Source organism: Colius striatus, chromosome 4 (assembly GCF_028858725.1).
Source record: "Colius striatus isolate bColStr4 chromosome 4, bColStr4.1.hap1, whole genome shotgun sequence".
Lineage (NCBI taxonomy): Eukaryota > Metazoa > Chordata > Aves > Coliiformes > Coliidae > Colius > Colius striatus.
The window spans coordinates 47,347,561-47,369,380 of NC_084762.1; the positions used below are offsets into that span (position 1 = coordinate 47,347,561).

The 21,820-nt window shown below is 39.9% G+C and overlaps 1 protein-coding gene across 2 annotated transcripts in view; it reads left to right on the forward strand.

Moving 5' to 3' along the window:
- Positions 1 to 21,820, forward strand: part of COLEC12 (collectin subfamily member 12) — a 95,755-nt gene that overhangs the window by 65,709 nt on the left and 8,226 nt on the right. For both annotated transcript variants that reach the window (XM_061995851.1, XM_061995852.1), the window contains exons 3-5: positions 10,872 to 10,994; positions 17,634 to 17,732; positions 20,258 to 21,304. In XM_061995851.1, the coding sequence (XP_061851835.1) occupies positions 10,872 to 10,994; positions 17,634 to 17,732; positions 20,258 to 21,304 (1,269 nt within the window). The remainder of the gene's footprint in view (positions 1 to 10,871; positions 10,995 to 17,633; positions 17,733 to 20,257; positions 21,305 to 21,820) is intronic.

Here is a 21,820-nt window from a genome sequence, read left to right on the forward strand (position 1 = left end):
CTAGATCAGGCTGCAGAGGAACGTGTCCAGGCAGGTCTTGAATAATTTTCTCAAAGTTTTGCTTTTCCACACGAAGATGTGCGTACTTCACAGCCTGCAGGCAATTATTTTTTTCTGTTGAAAGCTTCATCAAAAGCAACTCTATATTTTTCCTTAACAGAAAAAGATAAATGCAGTTTTTATGCTATTAAATATGGTTGAAACTTTATTTTGTTCTGCTCCACCAGGCAGTGGAAAAGAGAAAAACAAAAAAGATGAATCTAATGATAGGACAAGGGGCAAGGGTACAAACTGGTACATAAGAGATTCCAAAGAAACACAAGGGAAAACTTCTTCACTATGAGGGTGACGGAGCACTGGAACAGGCTGCCCAGATGGGTTGTGGAGTCTCCTCCTCTGGAGACATTTCAGATCCATCTGGAGAGGTTTTTGTGTGACTTATTCCAGGAGATCCTACTCTGGCAAGGGAGTTGGACTAGGTAATCTTTCAAGGTCACTTCCACCCTTAAGATTCTGTGATTCTGTGAATGAGAAGGATATGCAGTGTGCTTCCATCTAGCTAGCAAAAATTGGTTTAGATTCATGTGAGTTACAAGAGTTTAAAAGTAGACTTTGCAGAGACACATGGGATTTTATAATGTGCTGAAACGAACAACCTGACTCAACCACGTTAGTGGTGCATGTGTACACGTACCTGCCTACACAGAAACCTACACAGAACAGATGGTTGCTGAGTATTCTCATTTAGCTTGTGCAGGCACATTAAAAAAAAAAAAGTTTAATTTCTGTAGCTAGCTGGAGCAGCATTTGTGACAGCAGTACAGGTGTCACTGTCGGTGGTATCCGCACCTACCACACTCCCAGACCCAAATGAGATCATGTTGCTCTCTTAAAGAAGTGTATCTCAAAAGCAACAAAGCAGAGAGTTATTATTTTTTCTCCTTACAAATTAATGTAACACCATTACTAGAGTCACTAGCACCCAAGTGCTATGTTATAAAAATAGAGAATGTCGGGGGGGGGGGGGGGGAGGCGGAAATACACACTTTAAGCCTGTTACTTATTTTCCTCCTTTCACAGAATCACAGAATGGTAGGGGTTGGAAGGGACCTGTAAAGATCATCTAGTCCAACTGTTGCAGATACACAATTATTTTAGTTAACAACTTATCATCACAATAAGTAGTCAAGCACCTTTTAAGCACTTGTTAGTCAGCTAGTAATAGTTGAATCAATTAGCTAAGCACTTGCAAATAACTCAGACACCGATTGATTAAGTATTCATTTGAATCACATAAGGATCAAACTGCAAGAGTTACATACTACACCTGATAGGGACCTGTTACCTTGGCCAGGAGACTCTGGTAAATGTATTTGTTAGGTTACCTTAGCTGTTACCTTAACCACAAGACCCTGGTATATGTATTCGTTAGGTTACCTTGGCTGTAACCTTAGTTGTTACTAAAACAAATGGACTGATATGTTTTTTTGATCAATCACTGTGATTTTTGAAAGTTTATGATAGTTAGGACCCAATCAAGGTAAAGGGCAAAATTAAGAGATGGACATTTTATGCATGCTTTTATTAGCAAATATGATTCTTTTGTTTGAGGTGTATAAAAACCCTGAAAATGGTAACTAACAAGAAGCACGTATGGAGGAGCTATCCCCCCGTGTTTTCCCAGCACTGCATAATAAAGAAGTGCCTGCTTATCTGCATTCCTGTGTAGATAAGTTTTTCGAAATTGCAGATCCTCAACACAACCCCCCTGCTCAAACAGGATCACCTAGATCAGGTCACACAGGAATGTGTTCAGGTAGGTTTTGAAAACCTCCAGAGAAGGAGACTCCACACCTTTCCTAGGCAGCCTGTGCCAATGCTCCGTCACCCTCACAGTAAAGAAGTGTTTCCTTAAGTTAAAGTGGAAATTTTTGGGTTCCAGCTTTTGTCCATTACCCCTAGTCCTATCACTGAACACTACAGAAAAAGTGTTGCCCTATCTTCTTGACACCTTTTAAATACTTGTAAGTGTTAATGAGTCTTCTGAACAGCCTCATTAGATTTTGGGATTTAGTTCAAGAGACTGCACTGAGTGATGCCATGGTTGATTTTCAATAACTGAGGCTAGACACATCTCTCTTGTTCCAGACAGCTATTTAAAAGCACCAGCACTTACTGGTTTCTGTTTCTGGTTTGAGTTAAGTTCTAGACATGTCTTTAAATCTAATAGTCTGTGGGATATTGGACGCTCTGGTGGTATGATATTCTTACCACGTTGCTATGAGTGAACCTTAAATGGTTGCAAATCCATTATTTTTCTTAAAATTTACCATGCTGGTCCTTCAGTGCTGTTCATAATATTTGCCTAACGTACAGTTCAGATACTCAGCAGTCTTTGCTTAGCCTGTGTTGTGGTTGGGCTTTTTGTATCCTTTCAATTAAGATATTTAGTGTTTAATCACAGTAGGACATTGTTTAGTAATACTATATAATTAAATGGTGATGGTTGTTGAAGTGTATCATTAAGTTTTCTGACAATTCATTGTGAATCTCTAGTCTACTGTGAAGAAGAACAAAGAGGGAAAATGCTGGCTGGGTTATATAAATAAGTGAGAGATGATGATCAGGCTGAAAATGAGGGTTCTCCCCTCCTTTAATGAAAGGGTTTGTGTACATTACATAGAATAAAGTATTTCTTAGTCTGAAAGCTTTCCAGAGATAACAGTGTTGGCCCTCTGAGGCTCTTTATTATGTCAGATGTGGGATTTGGATTTACGGGAAGCAGCCACTGCATCCAACAAACTCAGTCTGATGGAGGAGAATTTGCCCAGCCTCCCCTGAGTGCAGACTGTCGAGCTGCAACCTGTGGATCATCAAGGGTGGGGATTTGCTAAGGTGTCCTGTAGAAGGAAATCCCCCATTTTTACTTAAATACTCTGGGCTTTTGGGACAAAATGCCACCCTCCAACTTCAGGGAATGAGGGACATGGTGAGCCTTGCCAGCACCAGTCCCAGCATTGGCTCCTCAGTGGTGAGAGCAACTCTTTGGGGTCAGTCATGTAAATGATGGATTATTCTATTCTATTGTTTAGTCTTAACGAACAACTCCTCCCCACCTTCTTTTTTTTTTTAAGTCTAGGAGTATGTTGTTCTCCTAAAATGAAAGTTGAAAGACTCTCATATAGCTGCAAGAATCATAAAATCATAGAATAGTTTGGGTTGGAAGGGATTTTTTAAAGTCATCTAGTCCAACTCTCCTGCAATGCACATGGACATCTTCAACTAGGTCAAGTTGATCAGAGCCCCGTCCAGCCTGACCTTGAAAGGTTCCAGGGATGGGGCATTTGCCACCTCTCTGTTCCAGTCTTTCACCACCTTCATCATAAAAAATTTCTTCCTTATATCTAGTTTGAATCTACTCCTTTTTAGTTTAAAACCATTTCCCTAGGTCCTACTGCAAAAGACTCTGCTAAAAGGTGTCCCAACCTTTCTCATGAGACTTATTTAAGTACAGAAAGGCCCAATAAAGTGTCTCTGGAGCCTTCTCTTCTCCAGGCTGCATAGCCCAAACTCCCTCAATCTGTCCTGACAGGAGAGCTGTTCCAGCCCGCTGATGATTTCTGTGCCCCTGCTGTGGACCCACTCCAACAGGTCTGTGCCTTTCCTGTGCTGAGGGCCCAGAGCTGGATGCAGGACTCCAGGTGGGGACTCACCAGAGCGGAGCAGAGGGGCAGAATTACCAGCCCAGGATGTTCTCGGCTTTCTGGGCAGCAAGTGCACAGGTCTGGCTCATGCACAGCTTTTAATCCACCAGTACCTCTAAGTCCTCCTCCACAGGGCTGCTCCTTCATCCCCCAGCCTGTATTGGTACTGAAGGCTGCCTAGCCAGGTGCAGGACCTTGCATTTGGAAAGAGAAGGGCACAGGATAAAATCACAAGCACTGGCACCGCTGATCCTGGCAAGAGTCACACAGCTCTTTTGAGGCATAAGTTCTCAGAACAGACTTTTGATTTGTGTTTTTTCCTCTCCAGAGTTTATTCGTACAGGCCACCAACTATGTAAGAGGGTGATCAGGTTATACACAACTCTGTAGAAACCTGTGAAGATGGAGTGTTTTGGGGTTGGTCTATTTATTTATTAATTTATGAAGAAGGAAGCTCTGTGTCTTGCAGTGTTTACTTGAGATACATAGTGGCTGTTCCATCCTCTGTCTTACTGCTATGTTTCACGATTTTCCACCTGGCATAGGAAATCTGGCACAAGTTAAGTGAGTACATACCCACCGTTTGGCTTTCCAGTTTCGCTGCTTTAATTGCTTCCTAGTAAGAAATCAGAAACCTTTTCAAAGCAAGCATAACTTGCTTTTATCCCTATCTGATTACAAAACCAGGAGAAAAAAAAGTAAAATCTGGAACAAATGAAAGTGGTTTTGCCCCAAATATTTTTTTCCAATGGCATTGTAAAAGTCTGAGAATGATGTTAAAGAGGCTGTTGCAATCCACCTGCCCACAAGCCAGCACTGCACCACCTGGGCAAACAGGACTACTGCCTTTGCAGAGACCAGCAAAGACTGTGGATGTGGGAGGAAAGTTGGCACTCCTGTTGCCCCTAGGGCTGAGTGGAAAGGAAATTATGGCAAGAGACTGACTGAGAAGTGAAGAAGGGGTTAGCAGCAGACATAATTTAGTACTATCCACCCCTATTTTATAATGTACAATAAAGGGTCTTGGATAACTGGTCTAGAGCTCTTCCCCACAAAGCCCTGGGGGTGGATGTGCACATGAGAGGAAGCTGCTGCATGAGGAACAGCTCAGTTTGAAGGAGGGCAGCAACATGGCTCTCCCAAACCAGGTGCTTCACAACTGCAACCTAAGAACTTGGTACTCTCCTGAAGACCCGTCATGCAGTAACTGTGCATCTGCTCTTTTAGCCAGGCTTACCCCTAGAAAGGGTTGTCCAGCAGCATTTAGGTGGCAGAGCCGTAGAGGAACTGGAGCATTGTGCAGCATCTAAAGGAACAGCTGTTCAGAGAAGCCCCAAATGCATTCTATGTTTCTTGTGGCTGCAGTCTCATGCTGAACGCCCGTCCAATAAATTGGCTATAGACATGGACATTTATGCAGTAGGTAGGATAAACGTAGGGTGTCTGTTTGCACTTAGCTCAGGTTATAGGCTTTATAGTGTAAGAATATACTCTAAGCTGAAGAAAGGAGATGTATCTCCAAATGATAGTTTTAAAAAGCATGAACTAGTCTTGTTTATAGCCACTTATAACCATTATAAGGAAAGATTGCTTTCTGAGGTTGGGTTAGTCATATGGAGCCATTGAATCATCAGTTTTAATAACTGCAATGAAACCATTCATGGAAGAGGAGGAGGATCAGAGGAATTGTTTTCATGAAGGACAGATTAATCACCTGTAACACCACACAGAAGAGAAGGCAAAAATCTCTCTTTGAATTTTATGGCTGACAGGATCTAGTAATCTCATAGCTTCTCAAAGTTTGTTGTTGGCCAAGACGTTTCTGCTTTTGACAAGAGAATGCTGATGCAATATGCTGGTTTTGTGTCAGTACAAAAGTTTGCATATATTTTTCTATATATTTGAAGATAAGTGTGTGTGTGTGTGTGTGTGTGTGTGTGTGTGTGTGTGTATGTACGTGTGTGTGTGTGTGTGTGTGTGTGTACGTACGTGTGTGTGTGTGTGTGTGTGTGTGTGTGTGTGTGTATATGTACACTCACATGCCTGAGTTTTCAAATCCTCCCTGTCCTAAGAGACAGAACTTACTTTCTTAATGGCTAGTCATGGGTATAAGTAAAAAACTACATTTTACACTTGGGTGCCTGAATTTAAGTGCTTACAGACAGTTTTTTTTCAAGGCATTTAGTTATTTAAACCTAGATATGGGTTCCTCCTGGGATCATCTACTTTCAGAAGTGAGATAGGTGCCCACTGGGAACTTATTACAACTCTGCACGGTTAAGCACCTCTCAGTATTTGATTCCCACCTACATGTTGAATCATGGAATTGTAGAATGGTTTAGGATGGAAGGGACTTTAAAAATCATTTAGTTCCAACCTCCCATGCCATGAGCAGAGGACACCTTCCCATGGTAATAGAGTTGGAACAAGATGGACTTAGTTTGCTCAGGCCCCTTTAAATGTAAATATTAGATCTGTCGTTCATCAGTTGTGAAAACATTAACTTTGCAAAATTTATCATTTGAAGGCTTCAAACTAAGCTTGCAGTCTTCCTTATAAAATTCAAGGCATGTTATCTCTTTTCAGTGACTCTCACTGGGAAATACCTCTTCCAACTAACATATGGATTTGCATTTCCTGCACTACATTTCTTCAATTTTACCAGTGCATTTTTTGGCAGGGTTAAAATGGGAATCCTGCATCTTTGTCAAAACTGATCTGCTGGCAGAAATATTATAAGGTCACCTAAGATCCTGCACCAAGAGCCAAGAAAAGGACAAAGAGGCAAATGCTTTTAAAAGAATTATTCAGAAAGAAAAAAAATGTGTGCATATCGTATTTGAATGTTCAAAGACATGCTCCTGAAGCATAATATAGTTGAGGAGTCAGGCATTTTATAAGGTGGTTATGCCATATCAAAGAGCAAAGATACTTAGTCTCCCATTAAAGAACACAGAATAACAACAACAACAAAACAAAACAAAACAAAAAAATCCATCTCCTCTCCCAGCAAAACCTCTGCTTATCTGGAGCCCAAAAGGAATCTGCAGATGTATACCCCCTGCATGAGAACAAAGTCTTCAGTCACTGGAATGCAATGCTATAAAAACAAATACTACAAAGCCTGGTAACAGGGGGATGTCTCTCTTGCATATTTTTTTGTGACCATCTTGGTTTGCAGAGAAGGGGGTCCCCAAAGCATGTGAGCCAGCAGGATCTCTTTGTACTAGGTCGCTGTCTGTTTGGCCAGATGTCTTCCCAACAGTGAGATAGAAAAAACAGAGCTCTTAGTTTAGTAAGTCAGGGAAAGGAATGGAAAAAAGCATGTGTCCAGTGAAATGAGGCACGTTGTGTCCCATCTGATATTTATTAAACGTTGATCAAATCAGCACTGAGAAATGCACATCATGCGGAAGTGACCCTGGCACCTTGGGCTTGGAAGTTACTGACAAGTGTCTGAGATCAGAACAACATTGAAAACACGTGTGCAGAACACAGAGTGGGGTGTGCTGCGCTAGCACCAGCAATAACAAGCAGAGAAGAGCTGACTTCAACCAAGAATCCCCTTTTACAGATTTTCCAGATGTTCTATCAATGAAATGGGCATGTATGTTCTTCCCCGGTACATTTTCTCTACAGCTTTCTAGATGAGAGGTAATACATCTTCTGGAAGAACACTGAATTTTATACAAGCTGTGAAAACAAGCAGTCAAGTGGGTAAAACTGGGGACACTTTGTCAAATTAATGCCCAAGCTTGGGCTCCTTCAAGCCTTGACTCTCATCTTTTGTGATAAACCTGTACGATTTTAAGACAACCTGCTGGGTTTTGTGTAGTCACACTAAGCATTCGAAATGCTCTCCCATCTGTTGTTGCTTAATGTTTTGGCTATCACATCTTTTCAGAGCAACCCTTATAAAAATGTGTCCTCACAGCACTCACTAAATGGGTCTCCTGTATCAGAACAAGAGTCCTTAAACAGAGTAGTGAGGAAGAAAACAGGGAAAATTGAAGCCAGGCTTCATGCTTGGGAAGGTTGTGGAGCCCTGATTACACTGTAATTCATCCCTGTACAGAGAGGGTTGCATTCCTGGCTTTTACCTTTAGTTCATAGCCTGGCTTACTTAACTGCACAAAAAGACATCAGAATGAGTCTTGTAATTTCTTTAAAGTACCTCTATCTTCAGTAATTTTTATATGCTTAATAAACTAGAAAGTCAGCTGTTACTAGCAGCAGAGTTGAGCACTGTGTATTTGCAATAAAGAGTAAATTGAATAGCTTGGGAAGACTTTACAGTGTCCATCTCTAGGTAAAGGAAGAGAAAGCAGCCTGTTAGAGCTCCCTAGCTTTTTACTCCCTCCTTGGATATCAGGGCAGCGAGGGTTCAATGGCAGTCAGATGCAGCGTCAAGCTGACAGGCAGAAAGCGCCAGAAGGTAATGCGATACAATTCCAGTCCAGCTTGGCTAATGGAATCACTCTAGCCTGGATGATCGCTTTAGTACTCTGTGTTTATGTTATTGATACCAACAACGTTGGACTGTTAAAGGATGGAAAGGTCTGGCTTTTGTTGGGGTGCTGTTCTGATGTCAGTTTGAAATACACTGAAAGTAAAAGTTCCAAAAAGCCAAAGTGCTGTTTTATTGAACCGCCAATAGAGGACTAAGACAAGTGAAATAAGATACTTATGAAGCACTGAATGTACATGATCCTAGATGCTGAGCTGCCATACACCCAATGACATCAGCGAGTTTTCAGCTCATTACACTACACAGGAAGCCTGGGTATGGTGACAGAAAGCAGGTCATGTCATAAAATGAGTAGTCTTAATATGAGATTCTAATCAAGTGAAACTTTTCTATGTGCATTTACTGTCAAGGTTTTAGTTTTATTTCTGCCTTTGTGTTTTGTATCTCTGCAGTCTGTCACTCTTCCCAGTTATGGACCTGGTCCTGCTTCCATTCACTTTAAAATAGAGAGGATCAAGCTTTCTGTTGTCTGTGTAGCTAGAAGGTGAATGTGATGTGCTTTGTGCCCCAAGCCTCTCCTGTTTTTTGACATGTGGAATGTTCGAAGACTTCCAGGACTAGAATCAGGATATTAAACCCTTTGGAGGAAAAATCTCACATTCAGCACACAGAGACTCAATAAGCCCTTTAGTACCAGCTAACAGCAGCAAAATGGTGCTCCAAACACCACAAATTCCCACCATGAAATAAGTTCAGTCTCTGAATACTTACTGCAAAGCCTTTGAAAATTGCACTTTCCCTCCAGCTTTTTCAACAAGCAGAGCTTCCTCACGAACAAACTCCTAGAGGTTGTAAACGAAACAAAGAAAATGAAACCATGCATGAGGATCCACACGCAAACCTAGCTATTGAATTATGGACCCTTCACCTTTTCTTTTGTGGTACAGGAGTTAACAGCCTTCCAAATCCAAGTCACCAATAAGTGGGCTATGCAACTGCCTGTCTCTGTGCCATCTCCCTTCCTTCTCACCTGCACAGGCACAAGAGAAGCCTTTCTCCTCTAGAGTTTCTGTTCTTGGGTTTATGCTCACAAGTCTTTGTCTCATTTTCCCCTAATAATCCTATTCCTGAAAAAAAAGGATCAGGTGTTCCTAACTGTTCTTATGCCTAAACCCCAAGGAACCCAAGTCTATATCATCGCTTTTATCACATCTCAACAGAATGTGATGTAATACCTGAAAAGTTTAGAAAGAATATGAGATGACTTCATGTGGAAAATGGGCTGAGCTGTCAGAGATGCATCTCAGCCTTAGTCACAGACAGAATATGTGCAGAGGGAACTGAGGAAAATGCCTTGTCAAATAAACTTTGTATAAATCTTCTTCCTGAGCTGCTCCAATATGGTAATCCCTCCTTCAAGTACCCTGAGCTTAAGGAAGTCACTGGAAAATGCTGTTCTTTGAGAGAGGAACACAGTTGACTTAACTTGGTATGTCAGTCACCCATCTTCCATGAACTCAGGGGAAGTGGCCCGTGCTTTTCTCTTAAAAAAAATGAAGAATAAAAAAAACACTCTGCAGAAGGTCATGAGCTGGGAAAAGTAAAATCGGTTGTGGGTTAGGCCTCAGGGGAAATATAAGTTACTCATAAAAAGCTACAGAGCAAGTTCTGATTAGTTATCTGGTACATAGAATTTATTAGAACTTAAAGCTTTCCTGTGGGACTCCCCTCATAGTACACAAATAGGGTAAAATATCAAAGAGATGCATTTTCTGACAGACATAGAAAGCTACGTTAATCCTGGCCTGCTTAATGTACATCAGAAGGAAGGGTAAAATCCCATCCATTCGTTCCAGCACAGAGGTCCAGTTTTCGTGTTTCTACACATTTGTATTTCTGATTGATTTCTTGGTAGTTTAATCAGCACTTCCAGCACTCTTGAGCTCATCTTGAGGAGCACGTACAAAAAAATTTTTGCTTCCCTAATAGACTCAAACATGACAAACCTTTCTGCAAAAAGCTGAAATATAATGTACTAAAGGCCTGTTTTCTCTCACTAGCTTGAGGCCCTTTTTCTTAAACTTTTCCACAAGGGAAATTGACCAGCATTTATCTGTCAATCTAGATGTACCTCTAGCTTCACCTGTGTAGCACCCAAAAATAAGAAAAAAAATCTCTTTCACTGTGGAAAGGAAGTGTTCCCATGGTAACCATCTGTAGTAATGGTTACAAAGCAGGACCAATACTCCTACCAGGTTTTCACAATGCTATTTTATTTCTGTATTTTCCTTCTGCCAAAGCATTTACTGTCTCCTACTGCCCCTGTAGAGAGACAGAATGCTAAGACTAGAATTGCTGTGGCATGATACCCGACAGAGGAGATGCTAATAAATATTTTACTTCCTAAGTTTAGCTCAATTAGAAAATAGTCCCGTTTCTCAGGAAAGCCACAGGGTTTCCAGTAAAGGAGAATCTACTTTTCTTCCTAATTATTAAGTCCTGAAGGGATTTTATCACTAAGCTGATGATTTAGCCACCGTGGAAGGCTATCCTGGCAGAATAGGCAGATAGGCACCCGTATATCATCTGCTTACATAAACAATTTGTTCTTTAGGAAACAGAGAAAATGAAATGAGGAGATAAAACCAACAATGTGTCCTGTGTCATTGTTTTAAAATTGTTAAAATCTTCTTTTGCAGGTATTCAGGAGGGGACTCAATGTACCAAATGTAAAAACAACTGGGCACTGAAGTTTTCCATCATCTTATTATATATTTTATGTGCCCTATTAACAATCACAGTAGCCATTCTGGGATACAAAGGTATGTATACATCAAGCCCAACATTTCACTTTCAGCCAAGCATCCAAGCGTATTATGCCATATTAGATAGACAGGGAAATTATCACATTCCACCTTAATTATCAATACCTTGATAACGTTGCATTTTGTACACATATGTACACATTGCGACCTTAGATTTTCACTTTCAAACAAGTTTTGAAAATAGATTAGACATTTGAAGAAAAGAAAAATGTAAGAACAGAATGATCCTTCTTGCACCATGAAGGAGTCCTAACTAGAAGACTCAAAGCTCTGTAACGTGAGCCATACCTTGATTTCACTGTGCCCTTTTACACGTATTGCACCTTTATGGAATAAATGTCCTTCTTAATGGAAGAGCCAGGAACAGTCTTAATAGTAGACCTTTTTATCATAGGAGCAAAATGTAGGATCAATATTACTTTGAAATATCTGGAAGAAAGGTTGAACCAGGAGGTGCCAATGTATTGAGTTGTCTACACTTATTTTGATGAGCAAAGATGCTTAGACATTTCTGACAGTAATTTCAAAGATTCTGGTATCTGGATGACCCAGTACTGGAGAAAATTTCATTTCTGTAAGTCATTGTTAGGGCACATTGGAAATCATGGCTTGAAATTGCCATGCATCCTCAGCACTAATTAACTTTAGCCACTTAGGTATTCTTACAAATATTGTGGTGTAAAAGGCTGCTTGTTGTGCAGTTACAGCTGTAAAAAGTTAAATAAATCAGATGTGAGTTTCTTGTAAGAAAAAGGAAAGTGAATAACATTGTATTATAGCAGGACATTGCAGTATGTTGTGGAGAAAACCAAGCTAGCTTTAAACTAGCTGCTTGAGTATGGCTCTGAAAGTAGCTTCTAAATCCCTCCAAGAAGCTGGGTAAATATTCTTGTGCTTAGCATCCTATGCCACCAACAGCCGTACTTGTAGCAGAGCTGATATCACCCATGGTCCTTTGCCAGTGAAAAAGAGGAAGTTGTAGAAAGGGATAAATACTTATTTAGCAGAATTTGGTAAAGTTTTGGCGAGGAGGTGGGGGGAAGCGGGCAAGAAGCTTGGTTGAGATGGAATATTTACTCAAGGAGATGAGAGAATGTGAAGGACAGATAGAGACACACCATAGGTGTTCCTTTTTTATGATAAAGCAGATGGAATGTGCCAAAATCAAACGTAAAGAAATGCAGTACCTATATAGTTGATGAGACATTCTCCTGAAGACCATGTAACTTGTTTCTGGAAGTCAGATTCTGAGGGAAAAAAACCCACAAAAAACAACTTTACAGGATTAAAAAACTTGATCTGTAAAGATAAGATCAGTTTGTTACATGGACTAGGGGAGGACAAACTTTGACCATTTGCAGATATACATCTGCAGAGATCTACTTACAGCAGATGAGAATGGGATCCTTCCAGGCCATAACTCAACCACTAAATGCCATGGATTTAGCAGAATTTTCCTCAAGAGAGTTTTACACAAGGCTGTCAGTTCCGGGGCTCACCAGAAGACTCAGACCTTACTTGCGTCAGAAACAGTGTATCAAGTTAGAGGGACTGTTGCTTTGTATCTCACAAATGTTTATTAATGTGTGTGTAGAAAGCCATAGCAATAAGGAAACTGTCCAAAAGGTCTCTTTGGGAGAGGGAGTTTCTCTTCCTCATTTCAGTCCAGTTTTCAGGGTTCTTTCTCCATGGGGACCTCTAGCACTGCCTTTTCACCAGGCTTTGCTTTCGTCTTGAAGCCTCATTTTTCTATACTCATTTCTAAACCACCTTCTTGTACTGAGTAGTCATCGGTGCCTGACCATGGTCTAGTCTTTTTGTCACAGCAGTACCAAGCCACATCTATCCAGATCAAGGACAAAACAATTTCCCCTCATACAAAAAAAAAAAAAAAAAAGAAAAGAAAAGAAAGAGGAAATGTTATGGGAAGGTGGATAATGTACATCTTGTTCACAGACCTTAGGATATCTTGGTGTCTGCTGCTCCACCACTCACTAACTTGGTGACTACTCCCCCTGAATGCCAAGAGAAAGAGGCATATGCTGGGGAAAATCTTGTTTAGTCCAAGTTATCCCTTCTGTAAGGCTAAAGAGCAAATGGTCGTATGTCAGGCATTAATTTCACTCTTTGTACTTGCCGCTTAAAAGCTTCGTCTTCACGGTGCCTAAGCACTAATTTACAGGGAAAACACAAGTTAGACAAACCCTCATCTGACAGTACATGTTCAAAGGAATTATTGCAATATTTTTGATTATTGGAAAGGAATTGGGCCTTAAGGAAGAACAAAACTCAAAATAAATTTTTATTGGGCTCTTGAACTCTCTTCTCTGCATTGGAGTTTGGCTTGTCTTTTTTTTACTGCAATATTATACTGAAAGAAGGAATTCTGCTGGCATCAGGGATTCTTTCAGTCTCTTAGCTAACTTTCCATTAAATTTGCCTCCCACACTTATGTTTATAAAGCCCAAAACTACTTTTAAAACTTTCATTTCCTACGTGGTATTTAGATATCCTTTGTGATTTAAAACATTAAAACTATGAATCAGTGGATTAAATATGGCAGGCAAAAAAATAACTCAATGGGAGGCAAAGTCAACATAGAACAAACCTCCATACTGCTGGCAAAAATTACATAGTAGGTTGGAGAAACTTGAAACCAAAACATGAATTAAACATCAAGGTCATGGAGGAATAACAAGCTGAGTTTACTATTAGTTTCTTTTGAGAAGATATAGTAAATTGTTGTTAAAAACATCAATAAAGCAAACTGTAATTCTTTAAGCATACTTTCTGAAATTAAATGCAAAATACAAAGTTTTGATTTTTCTGACACCAGTCAGCGTCAGATTAGCCTGATGAAGGCAAATGATCTTCCTGTAACTCATTCCAATGAGGGAAGCTAGCATGCTCTCAGCTTGAATTTCTGGTAGTTCTTATTCTCTGGTCTATCCTTGTTTTTAATTTTCTTGACTAATGCCCACTGTGACTTTCATCTACTTCTTTTATCTGTCTCCCAGACAGAGCTTGCCTGCCACTACTTAGGGCAAACACATCCTGTTGCTGCTTCTGAAACAATGTCTCAGATGCAAACAGTCCTCACTTTTCTGGTCAGCAACTAACTGAAATTTTGCCTTTTTTTGAAGTGTCTTTAGCACATTTTCCATAGTGACGTTGTTAGAAGGTGAAATGACAATGTAGAGAGATCTGACCAAGCTGAGAATTTAAGTGAAGCTACCTAAAAGCAAGGCATAGATAGAGCTTGCATTTTTTAGAGCAGCAGACTGTTGTTGAGCAGCAGAGTGGCCTTCATAAGGGATATTTCAACTGATCTGCTTGTGTTGTCATTTTCTGAGGATGGAAAGTGGCTGTTCAAACCTGGAGCACTCCACAGAGGTTGACTCCCACTTCTGAGAGTACTCCACATGCTCACCTACCACTGAAGGCTCCATCCAGGGATGGTGGTGGGAGCTACTGCCAGGGAAGGAGAGGCTATCCAAATAATAGGACATACATCCATCTGACCCGTTTGGACAGAAAGAGCAACAAAATCCGCTTTGACCATAGCACTCTACTTGTTCTCCCCAGAGTTCACCCTTTCCAGTTGCAGGGCGGTAGCAAGAAAGTAAATAAGCTACAACTTGCTTGAGGAAGCAGTTTGGTCGGGAGGTCAAGTCCCCAAGGCCCACAGTTTGTTTGGCCATGGAGGTCAAGATCCTGCCCCTGCATAAAGCAAATATATGCATTGGTTTCTGTATGGGATGACAAAATTCAGTTTAGTCCGCATCACTGGGAAGCCTTGAGCTAACTCTGCAGTTCACATTTGCAGGGACCTCTGCTGTTTCTACTGCTGGAGCTGGGTGGGTTGAACTTGGTTCTGGCCTCTCTTCTCTTTACGTCACATGACAGGACTGTCTTGCCCCCTCTGGGGAAACAGAATTAAAATGAAAGAAATTATTTGCCTGATATAGCTGATCTCTTTCCAGCCTGTCTAAACCAGCATCTTTCAGCTAAGTGGCACGTCAGCTGTCCCGATCCAGGGCTGCTGTCTGGCATTCAGTTACATATTAGAATTAAAAACTATTACTTTGTGTAGGAGGCACACTGCTGGAGACTGAAAGACCATTTAACAGTGCTCATAAGTGATCTTTCAGACTGGTTGGCCAGTTGTCAATAATACCAATACAGCTTCTGATTGAAATCCTGCTTCAGCAAATTACTGGGATGTCCCACACAAAGAGTGTCGATAGCCACAGACCAGCTTCAGTCTTTTTAGCGTGGAGTGTTCTGGGGTTTTTTTCACTTTCAGTGATGAAAATACCATACACTGTTGATTGTTTAATGCCATACAATCCCATCTAACTGCCTGTACAGTACATATTGATAGGATTCCTACTGTTTCCATTTGCTTTGGACTCTTCAGGGGAATATTTTAACCCCAGTTTCCAGTGTCAGATTTCATTCAACCATGAAAACATTCTTCTTGTTGTAGAATAGTATAAAATCACAGATTTACAAACTTCAGATCTGAAGTACAAATTGGAATTCATTTAATCAGCAAAATGAAGACACTACATTTTCCTTTCATTATTGATGCTCTATATTCATATGCCAACTGCAAGTGTATTGAATAACTGAAGAAAAAGGGTAAATCTGAATTAGTGAGACCCATAGGTGATGTGACATTGCTAGTCATGACACAGGTCCAGCAGAAGCATTTGGAGTAGACCTGCTTTTTAAATCCAGATGCATTCAGGGAGTCCTCTCTAAGCATCCAGAGTGAGCCATGTCCTTCACAGGGACTACACATAAGCAAAGCAGAACACACCACAGACTGAACAAGGAACTATCTAGAGCTAGTGAGAAGGAAGAACCAAGTATGATCCCCACGCTCACTGCCTGTGATGCATAGGTATACATATGCATCAGTGTAATGTCAGAAGTAATTAAAGGACCTTTGCTGATCTGGGCTGCGACTTGGAAGACAATTGGGCAGGACAAACAGGGAATCAGTTTCATTTAGGAAAAATGGCATGAAAGATTTAGACGAGTAATTGCAATGAGCAGAAGAACCAGTGAAAAATTAGTGCTATACTGGGCAGAAAAATGCTTTCTAAAGCAGAAGGTATTGAGCAATTGTCCCCTCCAAAAAAAAAGAACCAAAGCCATTACTGAAGCCTATATCTGGTGTTTATCAAGCAATCTGCCCTCGTCTCAAATACAAAAAGCTGCACTCTTGACTTATCTTGGCATACAGTCTCTCTTACTGACAAGTAATTCACCAAAGGGTGTCTGGTCTCTCTGAAAACCTTGAGACTTTTTCTCAGTTGTAACTCCATTCACCATAGTGCAGTTGCAACAGAGATAATCTTGGTCTGCTTTTTCTCCTATTGGTTTTGGGGAAGCAGTAAAAGCCTGCTCTGTAACTGTGGTACCCAAAGTCAGAAAAACAAGGGCAAAAGTAAATAAGGAAGGAGCACGTCATAGACTACACTTTAAAGGTCTGACATTCCTGTGGTTGCTCATGAGCAGCAAAAGATCTCCTACATTTAAACTTCTTCCTAGCTGCAGATTATCTCATAGGCAGAGAGAGTTAGTGGTACTCCCTCCCCCACACAAATTTACAAAATTGACTTCACTATCTCAAAACATGGAAAACATTTTATTTCTTTTATTTGAAAGAGGGAGCTGGCACAATAACTCTTGTAGCCTCTCCCAGGATTGGTACAGATCCCTTCTGATTTGACGTGTAGCAAAAGGGCTAAATAATCTCATTATGAGAAGACATTTCTTCCCCTGTTTGTGGCTTGAATGCAAAAGCCTATTAGTCAAGAGTTAGTGTGGAAGCTGAAGTCTGCCTCTAAAATTGCAATCATTTCATATTTTTGTCACTGGAAGCCAACTCAATCTCTTTATTTGTTGCTCTGTTTTTTCCATGTCCATATCAATTCTATCAAATAATCAGATTGTCTCAGTGAGAAGAAAGTGACTCAGACATTACAAAATAAAGACCATTTCAGCCATAAATCTCCACTTGCTGAATTGCCATCAATGAGAGAGAATGGTTTCAAGACTGTTTTGAGCAATCTTTACCGTTTTCAAGGTTTTTAAAAGTTGGTGCCCAAAACATTTAATGGTTGCAGCTCCAAATTGCTGAGTCCAAAGTTTGCTCTCCAGGTGGCAATTGTTTAAAATTAAAAGGCACAGGAAAAAAAAAATCTTTTTAAGGACAAATGTCTCATAGCAAAATAAAAGGAAGTCTTCTGTCGTGTCTCCGAGCTGTTAGCAATCAGCCTGCCTTTGCCACACAGCAGTGTGCTTGGAGCATGGAAATACTGTTAAAAGGATTTGGTTTGTGACAGCAAGGAATTTCTTCATTCGGGAGAGATTGCTCATGGACAAAGAACTGTTTAGGGACTGCTAGAGAACTGGAAGAATACTGGATCCTACCAGCACATAGGAGCTCATCATTCCAACATTTTACAGAGCAACTGTAGAGTGTAATGGCAAGCAGAGCAGTTTTTAGGTAGCTCTGTTTGTTTGTTTGTTTGATGGCTGTGGTGGTTTTTTTAATGTTTGCTTTATTTTTCACAATTTCCCTTTTCATCTTTCCATAACATATTGTTCTCTTTCCCCTAGTTGTAGAAAAAATGGACAATGTGACAGGTGGCTTGGAAACATCCCACAGAAGATACACAGAAAAGCTCACAGAGGTGGAAAGTGGTCTGAAGAAACTAGGTAATCTACACGCAAGCAAAGCCTCTTTTTTGTTATGGCTTTGGAGTGTCCTCCTGGCAGATAGTGTCAGGAAGTTCGTCTGAATGACAAGATACAGCACTTCTATTCCAATTTCTGAAGTACTTGGGAAAGCACTTAAAAATAGTTAAGGTCAGCTCTACTTAAGACAGCATTTTAGGCATACTTCAATATTTACAGTTCCCGTTGAAGCCACTCTGAAATCATTTATACTAAAACAAACAGACACTTAAATGTTGTCCTCGAGAGACTCTTTTCTGAGCTAGAGATGTAAAACATAGCAGAAGCTGTTCCACAGCACAAAAGAATCTACATTAAATAAAAATCTGTCACTCAATCATCTTGATGATATTTTAGCAATTAAGGTTCAAAACTGAAAGCCGTTTTAACAGGTGCACAAATAATAATCCGTTTTAAACTCATGTCTGAGACAAGTTGATTTCTTCCATAAAATATCTCGTAATCTTCTCAGGGAAAATGGGACACAAAGTTGTTAACAAATTCACGTGTCCCAAGTTCTATCACAATTCTCAATGTTCAAGAAGGTGGAAAAAGACAATGGCTAAGGATTCTACTCACAAAGTAAACTTTTCTTCCTTCCTTGCCTGGAAAGAAAACAGAGTTGTTTATTATTAATGTATTTCTACATAGACATATAGTTTGTATCATTAGTTTTTATAGAAATATTAATATTCACATGCATGCATGTACTTCTTGACATAAATTTTTATTAGCTTCATAAACTGTATATCAAGACATGTATTTCTGGAAAAAAATTACTTGCTTGCAGCTTGATGATAAATTTTTTCAACATTTTCCCCCCAAAAAATAGCTGGATTCTGACATATTGGCACACTGCATTTATTTCAAAGAAATGGGGTAATTCGGCATACTTACAATGATACAAATACAGAAATAAATGTTACACTTTAAAACACGTGCAACCTTTTACATTTGGGTTATTATATTTGAGTTATTAGATTATGCTGATTAAGTTTTTGCAAATTGGAGCACCTATGATTAATTTCTGCCAACATACCTTTATACACTGCTGGATGGATGGCCAGTGAGGTACTCCAGACCATCAGTTCCCATTTAACTGGACTTGCCATGGAGGAAGTTAAAAAAAGTTATGAGGCAATGTGTGTGGGAGGCATAAAGGTAAGAGAATTGCTGTAGGGCCAGAAAAATAACAGCATGTGGTGAATGAAAGGCAGGCCTCCGGGGATTAGCTGTATGTGGACCTGGTGGTTGTCAGAGCTGTGTGAGGGACACGATACCATTTGAGCTATAACCAAGAGGTAAACAGAGTCAGAGCTGAGAAGGTCCTGGAGTGAGACAAGTGACAGGGAGACAAATTGTGCTCAGGAAGATGTCCGTCCATGAAAGACTCCATAAACATTTCAGACTGTAGCCTCACAAGACACTATTTGATTTTCACAGTCATGACTCATTCAAACACACCAGAAGAAAGCTCCATACACAGCTGTATTCACTGTAGTTTATGAAAACCATCCTGCTCTGTCTTGGAGTCATTTTAAATGATGGATTTGGGACTGTGTAATTCATAAATATAGCTACGCCTAGATGAGGACAAAAATAATGGGCTATGTGTAGGAGAGGGAAATGACTGAGGTCAAGAAAAGGAATCTTCTCTGAAAGTGAGTGTTGACTGCTTATTTTCTTGGTTTCTATGTCCTGGCTGATGAGCTGTGCAGCCTCAAAAGCTTAATCAGACTCAGACAAGCTTCCAGAAGTATTCTGTAGAGCAGTGCAAGGAAAAGCAGAGATGTTCCTCAAAGATTAAAGGTTTTGCCTTCTTCAAACACAGAACACGAGGAAACAATAACAGCAAATTAAATGTCAATAGAAGCAATAGTAATATATTAGAGATAAAAACAGAAATGCACCATATCCCATCATATCTGGAGTAGTCTGCCAGCAGAATTTTTGTCTCTAACCCAGGCTGTTTTAAAACAGGTATTAGAACTTTTTTAAAGCTAAACTCAAGATTTTAAAAATGGAACGAAATCACATGGAAGATATTTTACCTGCCAGAAAAAGGAAGAAGAGAATATGAACAGATAAAATTTACTTCTGAGCTTTCAGCAACACCAGTTGTAGCTTCAAAACATATGGTTACTGATACCTCTTTAATATTTTTAGTTCTGTTTACCATTCCGTTTTCATTCAGAATACAGCACTACTTGACTGTGTATACTTACCTGTTTCTAACACTAGTTTTCAGATATATGACAGTAGAATCATCTTTTTTTTTTTCCCTCAGCAAGACACGAGGTCTTCATTGATTCCTCTGTTTTTACTCTGTCTAGTGACAGAATTTTGTTTAGTGGTTTCTCTTTTCTGGAAAAGATAGTGTAGAAATTCTATCAACAGAACATTTTGACCACCTTACAGTACTTAAAATACACTGTGCTTTTTTAAATTATGTTTTAAAAAACTCATCCTAAAGCCTTTCTTTTTTTTCTTTTTTTCATGGGCAACAGATGACCAAGCTGGACAAAAAGCCATGAATACAAACACTGAACTGTCTAGCTTCAGATCTGATATTCTGGCTCTCCGTCAGCAACTTCATGACGTTGCAGAGAAAACTACCAGAAACAAAGATACACTGGAGAAGCTACAAGAGTCTGGAAATGTATTAGATGATAGGCAGAGCCAAATGAGAAGTGCCTTAGATAGTAACTCTTTCATGATCATCAGTGTCAATAAGACTCTTCAGTCGTATACTGGCTATATCAACAATCTTCAACAAGACACAAGTAATATCCAAACAAACTTGCAAAACCAAGTGCATTCTCATAATGTGGTCATCATGAACCTGAACAACTTGAACCTGACACAAATACAGCAAAGAAATCTTATCAGTGTCCTGCAGAAGTCAATGGAAGATACAAGCCTTGCTATTCTAAGAATCAAGAATGACTTTCAAAATCTGCAGCAGGTTGTCCTTCAAGCCCGAAAGGACACTGACTGGCTTAAGGAGAAAGTACAAAATTTACAGACTTTAGCCGCCAACAACTCAGCATTGGCAAAAGCTAACAATGATACACTTGAAGACATGAATAATCAGCTCAGCTCCTTCAGTGGGCAAATGGAGAACATCACCACAATTGCCCAAGCCAATGAACAAAATCTAAAGGATCTCCAGGAACAGCATAAAGAATATGAAAATAGAACTTCTGCCAAATTCAACCAGCTAGAAGAGAGGTTCCAGGTCTTTGAAAGTGATATAGTCAATATCATTAGCAACATCAGCTACACTGCTCATCATCTACGGACACTGACTAGCAATCTCAATGAGGTCAGGACAACTTGTACAGACACCTTAAGTAAACATTCGGATGAGCTGATTTTTATGAACAGCACGCTAGCCAATATTCGCTTAGACTCTGCATCTCTAAAGGTGCAACAGGATTTAATGAGGTCAAGGTTAGATGTTGAAGTTGCCAATTTGTCAGTAATCATGGAAGAAATGAAGCTCGTGGATTCCAAACATGGTCAACTCATCAAGAACTTCACTATCCTACAAGGTATGCACCTCACTAATGATGCCTAGAATGCTCTATGTGAAATTCCTGCTTGCATTACTCTTTTAGTTCTGTGGAAGTTAGTGCATGTAGGTACAGAGTTCTGGGGTTTTCCATTATCTAATCCTAAACTTTGGAAAGGTCTGATTTTTTTCTAACTAGTTTTCATATGCCTTCTTTACATAGCTAGAACAGGGATATTACAAAAGAAGGTTCTGACTTAGCAAAATTTTATTCTGACTGGATCTGCTTTTGATTTAGTTTCTAAAATAATCTAGTGAAGGTGTGGGACCTCAAGAAACCAATCACTACTAAGGAGGAAATGGCGAAAAAATATACGTTGGACTATTTCCAGAAAGGTCCACCCTTACTGAAAAACAAGTTGCTATTTCACTTTAAGCCAGTTGATAGTCTGCCAGAAAACATCCTATTTTGCTTAGTTTTGAATCCTGGGATATTTTATTTTCTCCAGAAATAAATAGCATCCTGGCCAAGTATTAGCCCAAATGAAAAGAACAC